The following is an 11,074-nucleotide window of genomic DNA, read 5'->3' as shown; positions in this document are numbered from 1 at the left end:
TCGCGCTCATCTCCTTCACATGCTTCGTCGCTATCTCCAGATTTCTGATCGTTGTTGTTGGTTGTTGGTTGTTGTTGTTGCGCACCAAACACAACCACCACAGACGACAATCAGTTTCCGCCATGTCGTGCGTGTGTGTCGTGCGTGTCGTGTGTCGTGTGTGCGCGTGCGTTGTGTGCGGGTGATGGGTGGGTGGGGTGGGGGGTGGGGGGGGGTAGTGAGTCGTACTTGTCGTTGTACTCGACGCTGCCCTCGCGGAACAGGTGCTGCGTGCTGGTGCCGAACCCGATGATGTTGAACATGGTGCCCTCGCCCAGGCTGCGCAAGAAGATCTGCAGCGTGTCCTTGACCTGGTTCATGCGGCTGCCCGACATGCTGCCCGACCGGTCGACGATGAAGATCATCTCCGTGTAGATGTCCTCGTCGTCGGCCAGCTCCAGCTGCGGGAACAGCGACACCATGACCGTCTTGCTCGTCCCCTTCTCGTCCACCTCCACTCGCCCGCACGCCCTGTTCGTTATTGAGAATAAAAAATAGCACATTGATCAATCATCTTGGTCACAAGATGTGGGTGGTAGGTGGGTGGTGAGGGAGGGAGGAGGGGCGGGTACTGGTGGGGCTTGGCGAGCTTGGTGAGCACGATGAGGTCCTTGGCGACCTGCGCCTGCGCACTGTCGCTGCTCAGCGTGACCGTGGCCTGGTTGGGCTCCTCGCCAAACTCGAACGTGATCGGGTGCGACGGCGACGACAGGCTCCTGATGTTGCTCGTCATATCTGTGTTTATGTGCGCGCGCGCGTCATTGTTATTGATGGCCATTTGTTGGCTGGTGGTGGTGGTTGGTTGTTGTCAGTGTGCGCTCAGTCATCCACATTCGACACACACACACACACACACCCACACCGCACACCGCACACACACGGCACCACCGCGCACACCACGGATCCATACCAAAGTCGATGCGCAGCTTGAGGTTGGGTGCCGAGTTGGACGACGCGGCGGCGGCCTTGTAGGACGGGTTGTCGTTGTTGGAGGGCAGGCGGAACCTGAGCTGCTGGCCCTCGTCGAACTCGAGCTCGGTCACGTAGGTGATGGCGATGTCGACGCTCTTGCCGGGCGGCAGGTTGCCCACGTTGACGGTGAAGATGTTGGGCTCGTCTTCCTTTTCTTCCATGAGGTAGGCCCCGTGGCCGCTCGCGATCGCATCGTCCTGTTGTTGTTGGTTGTCGTTGTTGCCAGCCACCCGCAGAGAGAGATCAGACACGGTGTGTGTTGTGTGTGTGTGTGTGTGTGATGTGTGTGGCAATGGGAGAGGAATGAAGAAGGTAGGTGGGTGGGTGGGTGTACGTAGGTGTTCTTGGCGTCTTCCTTCTCCTGGATGGTGCCCTTGATCTTGTTGCCGTCGATGAGTGCCACGAACTCGCTCACCGTGGCCTTTTCCTCGAGCTCGAACTGGTAGATCGCTGCATCCCCCACCCCACCCCCACCATTCCACGTGTGCACCACCGTGTTGGCCGCGAACGATGGTGAGCGCCCACGTCTCCACAACGAAAGGAAAGCAGTGAAGTGGAAGAAGAAGAAGACGAGGCAAGACACCTTCGATGGGGGTGGACTCGGCGTTGACGAAGGCTTGACGCACAGTGACCGACGAGCAAAAGTCCGTCACCTTGGCCTCCACGCTCACCGCCTGCACCCCCCACCCCCCAGATATCGCATTTAATTAATTTAATTTAATTTAAATTTTAAAATTAAAATTAAACCACATTCTTTGCCAGGCACGGGGGTATGGGGGCGTACCTTGATGGGGAGGGGGAAGGTTTCTTCGGCAGCAGCAGGCCGCACCGGCGTTGGGCGGATGGGCTGGGGCGCCACGGGGTGGGGCCTGCGGTAGATAAGATAGCCGGGTGCGCGACACATTGCGTTGGAAAGGAGTGTTTGGAAGTGGTGGTTGTGACGCGTTCGTCGGTCAGATGAGTGTAAGTGATGTTCTGCCGAAAGCAGGGCTGGGCCGGTTTTGGTGGTGGTCCGGGAGAGAAGAGAAAAGAGCAGCTGAAGTGAAAGGGCACAAAGCACAGCAAGCACCATTCACCGCACCGCCTCTCACCTATTTCGCATTCCTTCATAAAGACCAGAAAAGCGCTTGCGAGATTTCCTGGCCGCCAATCACGCTCGTTATTGGCACACAGCGGCAGACACCAGAGACAGACACCAACGCACACACTCCGGAAGAGAGAACTAAAACGATGAAGTGTGCTCTCGTGCTCGCGCTGGTGCTGTTTGGCCTCGTCGCACTCGGCAGCGCCAACCCCGGCTTCAAGGTCACCCTCACTCAGAATGGTGCCACCACCTCTTCTTCATCACCTGAAGTTTTTTTATTTTTATTTATTTCATTATATTAGTTTATTTTTTGGTGGCTGAAGAAGACGGTCGGCGCATGCAGGGTTGAACTACGCGCGCGGGGTGGCGATGCAGTACCTCCAGCAGAAGTTCGCCACGGTGCACGTGCCCGACCAGGGCGGCGACGCCCACGCGCCGGTCATCGGCAAGATCAACTGGCAGCTCCAGAACATCGTCATTTCGGGCCTCAGCCTCCCGCAGTCGTCCATCGCCATCCTCCCCGGCCGCGGCGTCTCCGTCAACATGTACCGCCTTCCAGAAATATTTTATTTATTAATTTATTATATATTTAGGGTTATGTATTATTTTCCATTTTATGTATATATAAAACAAATGATTATCATTTGAGCTAACGCGTGCTGAGCGCAGTGCACAGGCATCTCTGGAGATCACGATGGACTTCCACTACAGGGAGCACCACTGGTACGCGATGAGCGCCGCTCATGCGGGGATGTTGTTGCTTCTTCGTGCTCTCTCCAGCTCACGACTGCTCTCTCTCTCTCTCTCTCACACACACACACTCATCACCAGGCCGCACATCAAGGGCCACGGCAACCTGGTGATTCACGGAAGCGGCATTAACGTACATACGAGCGCCTCACCCACCAGGGAGGCAGCAAGAATCGAGTGTCTCTCTTTCCTGTTCTGACGCTGTCTGTGGCTTTCCCTTGTGCGTGTCGCGATGCGACGTAGATCGGAGTCGCGGTGCAGGTGGGCGAGGCCAACGGCAAGCCCACTCTGGCGGTCATTTCGTCCCAGTGCAGCATCGGCAACCTCAGCGTCAAGGAACACGGTGGTCCCAGGTACTGTCTATCTCTCTTTCTCGTCGGCGGCTCTCACTCAATTACAGTCACTGACGCTCTCACCGCTGGTGTTTCCTTCTTCGGGCGCAGCTGGCTGTACAACTTCTTCCTCAAGGTGCTCCACAACGCCATCAAGAACGCCGCCGAGAAGGCCGTTGGCTCTGCGATCCAGAATCTCCTGAACGATGTGCGTTGCATCCAACTCGCATCAATCGATCCTCTTTGATATGCAAGACTCACCACCGAACTCATTGCTATTTTGCGAACAAAACCGCACACACGCACACACAACAGGGCGGCAACAGAGCCCTGCAGACGATTCCCTTCACGGAGCAGTTCGCCGGCATCGCCGAGGTGGACTACTCGCTGGTGTCGGGACCGACGTTCGGCCCCAACTACCTGACCATCAACTCCAAGGGCGAGTTCTACTACCTGCCCCACAAGACCGTACGCCCATTTTCATCACCATTTATTTTATTTTTGATTGGTCTTATTTTTCCATTTTTAAAAGAATCTAATCATCACACTGGTTGGACGATTATTAGGAGGCGCCGTTCGTCGCGCAGCCGATGCCGGACGAGGTCAACGGCGATATGATGCAGATCATGCTGAGCGACTTCGTGCCCGACTCGGCCTCGTTCGTCTTCAGGGAGTCCGGCAAGATGACCGCCTTCCTCAAGGACAAGGTGCCCACCATCACGCCACTCCCCAGCGAGCGTGGGACTCTTAAAAAGTTTGAGCTGCTGGTCTCACAACGTTCACTCGTGCTGCCGTTCACAGGACCTGCCCAGCTGGTCGCCCATCCGCCTCAACACCAATAGCTGGGCTCGTATCCTTTAGATCACTATATTGCGTGTGTGGCGTGTGTGGCATGTGTGGCATGTGTGTGTTGTGTGCGTTGTGTCGTGTGCGAGTGCTGTCTTCCTTGACCGAGCGCCCTTCAAGATATCTTGCCGCAGCTGCCGCAGAAGTACCCCAACATGGAGATGCAGGCGGAGATCGTCACCACCTCGCCGCCCACCGCCTCCTTCGCGCCCCAGGGCATTCAGGTCGCCGGCCCCGGCCAGATCATCGTGTCCGTCCTCCCGGCCTCCGGCAGCCCCGTCAATGTGTTCGCTCTCAACATCCAGCTCTCCACCAGCGCCAAGGTTCGACACGACACACACGGCACACGACGCACGCGCTCATCTCAGGTCTTCTTACCTCTGGCCTCAAAACTAGGTTACTGTCCAGAACGGCAGGATCTATGCTGATCTGACCTACCTCAACTCGCCCGTCACTGTGGCCGTACGCTATTCGCTCTTCGCTTTCCTTCGTTCTTCACTCTTCGTCTTCTTGTTTTGATTGTGGCACGAGGGCTCGCGTTGATGGTTGTTGGTCTTACACGTGATCGCGTGTTGGGTGTGCACAGTACTCGAACGTGGGCACCATCAACGTCTCGCTGTTCGACAACATCATCAAGACGCTGAGCACCGATGCCATCGTGCCGTTCTTCAACTACTACCTCTCGCACGGCATCAACATCCCCACCATCAAGGGCGTCACCCTGATCAACCCCACCATCGTCTACGGCCAGGGCTACCTCGCTATCGCCACCGACATCTCCTACGCCCTGTAGGAGCCGCAGCAGCCTAGCCACCGCCTTCGCCGCTCCTGTATTGACATTTTAATTCTTTTTCGCTCAGTTATGGTGAGTGGTGGCGTGTGTGTGTGTGCGGTGGTGTGTGCGACAAGTGGTGTGTTCGCTTTGTAGATCTCTATTTTGCGTGTGAACGTTACGTGTGCTAGAATCAAGCGGTGGTGGGGTCGACCACCTTGCCGACGAACAGCGGACACTGGAGGCGCGCATTGTAGATGACGAACGCGAACGGCCGGTCGACCACGAAGTCGATCACCGAGCTGGGCGCCATGGCCATGCACCTGAGCATGACCACGGCCGTGGCGGCCGCAGCCTCGGTACCCTCCTCGTTGACCTCCACAAAGGCCTTGTGGAACACCTTGCCAATCTTCAGCTGCCTGCAATGGTTGATTGTGTCAGGAACGACACGCACAACCGCACAACCGCACAACCGCACACACGCACACGTCTGTGTGAGCACGAGGAGGTATGGTGAACGTACTCGGCCGGAGAGTCGGGAGCGACCATGGCGCTGAAGTCGGCGTTGTCGGTGAAGGGCAGGCTGATGCCCATCTCCTGCAGGAGGTCGGCCAGCTCCACCTCGTACTCGAACTTGAAGCGCGGCAGCTTGATGTTGACCTCGGACTGCTGCATCGAGCGCTGGTTGTGGTTGATCTTCCTCAGATTCTCCTCCGACACCACCTGCACCATTTAGCATCACCACCGAAACCGTCAGCATTCCAAACATTGCATCACCACACCACGCGAGACACACACACACACACACTCATACCGATTGCAGGGCGCTGGGGGAGTTCTCGTGGGGCAGCATGATGAGCATGACGATGTCCTGACCCTTGTAGGGCAGCTGCACCATGGCGTGGTCGGCGAAGCTGCCGTGCCGCGTCTTGAGCTTGTTCTGCTCCATCATCTTGACCGTCTTGGTGCCCGCGTTGCCCAGGAGGTGGAAGTCCTGGTCCTGCGTGCTGGACTTCTTGAAGGCGTGAGCCCACGCGCCCTTGAAGTAGATCGCGTTCGTGATCACCAGCGGCACGCCCGGCTGGATTGATCTGTAGGCCCAGCTCACCAGTGAGCGCTGTGTGCGTGTGCGTGCGTGTGTCGTGTGCGTGTGCGTGCGTGTTGTTTGTGTACCCAGAGGGGAGGAGGTCCTTGATCTTGTCTTTGGTCTTTTCTTCGACCCACGAGTTGATGATCTGACGCGACTTCTCGGGTTGGGTGTTGAAGTCCAGGTTGCGCGCTTCCGACAACAGCTCCTGCGATCGCTTCACGTAGTCCTGGTGGATCTGGAAGTCGTTGGAGACCCAGAGTGCGTTGGCCACCGACAGCTCCACGCCCTCAACCTTGTTGAGCTGCGCTTGATGAAATCAAACGAGTAGTGCGGTAAGATGATGAAAATGAATAAAGATGAAGTGAAGATGATGACAACGTACCGAGTAGATGAGCGAGACGATGTCGTGGTGCAGCTTCTGCGGGTCATGGTCGGGTCCGTAGCCGATGGCCTTCTTGAGCTGGCCCGCCGTGTCGCCCTTGGCGCCCTCCAGCGTCAGCGCTAGCGCCGTGCCGACGCTGTAGGGCGACACGAACACGTTGGCGTCCGCCTTGGCCGCCGATGCCACCCGGCCGAACAGCTCCGCAGCGAACGGAATGCTCACCTCGCCGGCCCTTTGCGCTGCCACGTAATCGACTTGCTGATTCATTCTTCTTTCTGATTTTTGACTTGAATGTGGGTGTTGTGTTGCTCTTTGTTGGTTGTAGTTGGGTTATGTTGCTTCTCGCAGCAGGCAGTACTTATACTGAGCCGCCGTGCTGTTTCATCTCAGCGAGCGAAGCAGAGCCCGACACTTCTCTGTGCCGCTTGTCTTGCACGTTTCGGGATTGAACACACGAAAATCGTGAACCGAGAATTTGTCGACAAGAATGCGTGGCACGCAAAGAATGCGAATTTTTCAATATTATGGCGTGGCCACCACTCTCTTGTGGCATCGCGGCTGTTTCACTTCAGCCTCGTTTTCCCTGCTTTGTCTGCTCAGCAAACAGAGAAGCGCGGCGCACAGCGTCAACATTCGGTCAAGCACCTTAACACAATCAAACACCTTCACACCCTCACTTAAACACAAAGAGCTATGTGTCGCGCACCCGGCTATCTGATCTACCGCAGGCCCCACCCCGTGGCGCCCCAGCCCATCCGCCCAACGCCGGTGCGGCCTGCTGCTGCCGAAGAAACCTTCCCCCTCCCCATCAAGGTACGCCCCGCGTTTTTTGTTTTATGATTTATTTTTTCATGTCTAAAAAGTGAATTAATTAATTAATTGCGATATCTGGGGGGGGTGCAGGCGGTGAGCGTGGAGGCCAAGGTGACGGACTTTTGCTCGTCGGTCACTGTGCGTCAAACCTTCGTCAACGCCGAGTCCACCCCCATCGAAGGTTTCTTGCCTCTTCTTCTTCTTCTTCCACTTTCCTTTCGTTGTGGAGGCATGGGCGCTCATCACGACCAATGCTGTGGTGGGGTGGGGTGGGGTGGGGTGGGGTGGGGTGGGGTGGGGTGGGGTGGGGGGTGGGGGTGTGGGGGATGCAGCGATCTACCAGTTCGAGCTCGAGGAAAAGGCCACGGTGAGCGAGTTCGTGGCACTCATCGACGGCAACAAGATCAAGGGCACCATCCAGGAGAAGGAAGACGCCAAGAACACCTACGTACATTCCCTCCCTCCCCCCATTGGCCGCACACGCACACATGCACCGCACACACGCACACGCACACGCAGTGTGTCTGATGTTTGCGGATGTGTGGCGTGGCTGGCAACAACAACAACCAACAACCAACAACCAACAACCAACAACAAACAACAGGACGATGCGATCGCGAGCGGCCACGGGGCCTACCTCATGGAAGAAAAGGAAGACGAGCCCAACATCTTCACCGTCAACGTGGGCAACCTGCCGCCCGGCAAGAGCGTCGACATCGCCATCACCTACGTGACCGAGCTCGAGTTCGACGAGGGCCAGCAGCTCAAGTTCCGCCTGCCCTCCAACAACGACAACCCGTCCTACAAGGCCGCCGCCGCGTCGTCCAACTCGGCACCCAATCTCAAGCTGCGCGTCGACTTTGGTATGGATCCGTGGTGTGCGGTGTGCCGTGTGTGTGCGGTGTCTGTGCGTGTCGAATGTGGATGACTGAGCGCACACTGATAACAACCAACCAACCACCACCGCCAACAAATGGCCATGCAAAATGATGATGCACATAAACACATCACAGACATGACGAGCAACATCAGGAGCCTGTCGTCGCCGTCGCACCCGATCACGTTCGAGTTCGGCGAGGAGCCCAACCAGGCCACGGTCACGCTGAGCAGCGACAGTGCGCAGGCGCAGGTCGCCAAGGACCTCATCGTGCTCACCAAGCTCGCCAAGCCCCACCAGTACCCGCCCCTCACCACCACCTGGCACATCTCGATAACGATTGGCCATTCGCTCAATAATAATGCTCACTCAACGACCAACAGGGCGTGCGGGCGGGTGGAGGTGGACGAGAAGGGGACGAGCAAGACGGTCATGGTGTCGCTGTTCCCGCAGCTGGAGCTGGCCGACGACGAGGACATCTACACGGAGATGATCTTCATCGTCGACCGGTCGGGCAGCATGTCGGGCAGCCGCATGAACCAGGTCAAGGACACGCTGCAGATCTTCTTGCGCAGCCTGGGCGAGGGCACCATGTTCAACATCATCGGGTTCGGCACCAGCACGCAGCACCTGTTCCGCGAGGGCAGCGTCGAGTACAACGACAAGTACGACTCACTACCCCCCCCACCCCCCACACCCCACCCATCACCCGCACACAACGCACGCGCACACACGACACACACACGACACGGAGGAAACTGATTGTCGTCTGTGGTTGTTGTGTTTGGTGCGTACCAACAACAACGAAAACAACAACGATCAGAAATCTGGAGATAGCGACGAAGCATGTGAAGGAGATGAGCGCGAACCTGGGCGGCACCAACATCCTGCGGCCGTTGCAGGAGGTGTTGCGGGCACAGACCAAGGAGGGCTACCCGCGGCAGCTGTTCATCCTGACCGACGGCGAGGTGGGCAACACGCAGGAGTGCGTGGACTTTGTGCGCAAGCACGCCGAGACGACGCGCGTGTTCACCTTTGGCGTGGGCAACGAGGCCTCGCAGGACCTTGTCAAGGGCCTCGCCAAGGCTGGCGTACGTCCTGCCCTCCCTCCACACACCCGCACCCTTCTTGGCACATAAGCACTGTTTTAGCTCCGGCTGCTGCTCTCTCTCGCAAGTGTGAGATGAGTCACTATTTTAACTCCGCCTTGGGGCGTGTTGTTGTTGTTTGCATTGACCAACAACAGGAAGGGTTCTTCGAGTTCGTGCGGTCGGGCGAGGCCATGGAGGAGAAGGTCATGCGGCAGCTGCATCGGGCCATGCAGCCGGCCCTCACCGACATCACGGTCACGTGGAAGGGCGCTGCGGCGAGGCACGTGCAGCCGGCGCCCTTCAGGCTGCCGCCACTGTTCTGCGGTGGTCGCCTCGTGGTCTACGGCATCATCGAATCTGCCGCCGCCGCCGATGAAGCGGGAGGCGAGGTGGAGGTGGTGATCGGGGCCAAGACGGCAGTGAAGCCGTTCGAGGCGGTGGTGAAGGTGGATCTGAGCAAGGCGAGCAAAGGCACTCTGCTCAACAAGCTCGCCGCGAGGACTCTTCTCAAGTGCGTGCCGTCTCTCCCCCCCCCAACCGCACACACCGCACGCACACACATCGAAGATGAAGAGCTGACGGGTTTGTTTTTATGTGGTGGTGGTTGGTGGTTGGTGGTGGTTGGTGGACAACAACAACAACAACAACAACAACGACAACAGGGATCTGGAGGAGGGTCGGAGCTATGTGCACGACAGGGAAGGTGTGGTGAAGGCGGGCAAGGACGTGGTGGCGGAGATGGTGCGGGTGTCGCTGGCGAGCGGGGTGCTGTCGAAGCACACGGCGTTCGTGGCGGTGGAGGAGCGGGACGAGGCCACGGAGGGCACCATGAAGGTGCGCAAGATCCCCATCACCTTCGAGAAGCTCGTCCCGGCCCGGTCGCAGCCCGGCGGAATTGGAGCACGCGGCGGAAAAGGAGCACTCGGCGGCGGTATAGCGCGTGGCCGAGGCGGCTACGTGCCCGTGGCGGCGCGCGCTGGCCCCGCGGCTCCTAGCGCAAGACGCCTCTCGTCCACCACCACCAGCAACGCCGCCAACCTTCAGGAGTCGTGCCAGAAGAGGAAGAAGAGCAACAGCGCGTCCGTGATGAAGGAGAAGGACGGAGGAGCCCGAGCCCGAAGCGAAAAGGCCAGCCCGGTGGTTCATGCGCCGCCGCCCGCCTCGTTCCAGGGAAAGACCTTCGCCATGGCCGCGCCGTGCGCGCCCAGCCCTAGCGCCTACTCGCAGCCGCAGCCGCAGCAGCAGCAGCAGCTGGCACCGCCGGCTTTGGCTTCGTCGTCTTGCTCTTCGTTTTCGTCTTCGCTTTCGTTCTTGTCGGCGCCGCAGTCGGAAGCCTACGCCGTCAGCGAATGCGAAGAGGAGGAGGAGGAGAAGGCGGGACCGCCGCCGGCGCAGATGCGGGACATCATCATGAAGCAGAAGGCCAGCGGCAGCTGGGACTGGAGCGACGCCGCCGGCCTCGTGGGTCTCACCGCCGACAAGCTCCGCAGCGGCATCCCCTCGGCCAAGCTCCTCACCGGTACGCCTCTGTGTTCCGTGTTACGCGCGTGTTGCAGGCGTGCGTCTTGTGTGTGCGGTCAGCGTGTGCGTGTGCAGTTGTGCGACGTTGGGCCAGGGCTGATGATAGTGGTTGGTGGTGAACAACAACAGTGGACAAGGAGGCGGAGGCGCTGTGGGCGACGGCCGTGGTGGCGGCCTTCCTGCAGAAGAGGTTCCCCGGTCAGAAGACCAACTGGGACCTGGTGGTGAAGAAGGCTCTCAAGTTCATCGCGCGTCAGAAGAAGAACGTCAAGCTCGCCTCTGAAAGCGAGGAGATCGACTGGGTGCAGCTCGCCACCGCCTTCCTCCCCTGATCGCCCCCCACCACTGCGCACTAGGCCCACCAGCAAAAATGTAAAGCATGTACACGTCAGCATTGAAAAATTAAAAATAAAAAAGCACAAACAATGTCAGCTTCAGAAAATAGAAAAGCGGCAGGAGGGCATGTTGCGGACGAAGAGGCCGAGCACGGGGGAGCCACTGGAGG

At 58.4% G+C, this 11,074-nt stretch overlaps 4 protein-coding genes across 4 annotated transcripts in view; 2 read left to right on the top strand and 2 right to left on the bottom strand.

Moving 5' to 3' along the window:
* Nucleotides 1–1,915, bottom strand: part of ACA1_382640 (von Willebrand factor type A domain containing protein) — a gene marked incomplete at both ends in the record, with an annotated part of 4,627 nt that extends 2,712 nt beyond the window's left edge. Inside the window, 6 exons of the mRNA XM_004338749.1 lie at nt 229–510; nt 612–774; nt 950–1,208; nt 1,346–1,461; nt 1,595–1,685; nt 1,796–1,915. Of these exons, the coding sequence (XP_004338797.1) occupies nt 229–510; nt 612–774; nt 950–1,208; nt 1,346–1,461; nt 1,595–1,685; nt 1,796–1,915 (1,031 nt within the window). The remainder of the gene's footprint in view (nt 1–228; nt 511–611; nt 775–949; nt 1,209–1,345; nt 1,462–1,594; nt 1,686–1,795) is intronic.
* A 326-nt stretch (nt 1,916–2,241) lies between these two features.
* Nucleotides 2,242–4,816, top strand: ACA1_382630 (LBP / BPI / CETP family, Cterminal domain containing protein; the record flags this gene model as incomplete). The annotated part of the gene is made up of 12 exons (XM_004338748.1): nt 2,242–2,335; nt 2,439–2,640; nt 2,765–2,818; nt 2,927–2,978; nt 3,089–3,198; nt 3,289–3,385; nt 3,493–3,645; nt 3,765–3,884; nt 3,979–4,027; nt 4,144–4,346; nt 4,420–4,485; nt 4,610–4,816. 12 exons carry the CDS (start codon nt 2,242–2,244, stop codon nt 4,814–4,816), a joined length of 1,407 nt encoding a protein of 468 aa, XP_004338796.1.
* A 172-nt stretch (nt 4,817–4,988) lies between these two features.
* Nucleotides 4,989–6,534, bottom strand: ACA1_382620 (serpin (serine proteinase inhibitor) superfamily protein; the record flags this gene model as incomplete). Its single annotated transcript, XM_004338747.1, has 5 exons — nt 4,989–5,118; nt 5,319–5,518; nt 5,610–5,886; nt 5,969–6,186; nt 6,268–6,534. 5 exons carry the CDS (start codon nt 6,532–6,534, stop codon nt 4,989–4,991), a joined length of 1,092 nt encoding a protein of 363 aa, XP_004338795.1.
* Nucleotides 6,535–6,960: 426 nt separating this feature from the next.
* Nucleotides 6,961–10,901, top strand: ACA1_382610 (von Willebrand factor type A domain containing protein; the record flags this gene model as incomplete). The annotated part of the gene is made up of 10 exons (XM_004338746.1): nt 6,961–7,080; nt 7,171–7,261; nt 7,413–7,528; nt 7,685–7,943; nt 8,094–8,256; nt 8,341–8,622; nt 8,781–9,048; nt 9,204–9,559; nt 9,711–10,567; nt 10,699–10,901. 10 exons carry the CDS (start codon nt 6,961–6,963, stop codon nt 10,899–10,901), a joined length of 2,715 nt encoding a protein of 904 aa, XP_004338794.1.
* Nucleotides 10,902–11,074: the final 173 nt, after the last annotated feature.

This window comes from Acanthamoeba castellanii (genome assembly GCF_000313135.1).
Source record: "Acanthamoeba castellanii str. Neff unplaced genomic scaffold scf7180000084721, whole genome shotgun sequence".
NCBI classification, from domain to species: Eukaryota; Discosea; order Longamoebia; family Acanthamoebidae; genus Acanthamoeba; species Acanthamoeba castellanii.
Note: the sequence above shows the minus strand (reverse complement) of the source record. Positions and strands in the feature narration are given on the sequence as shown.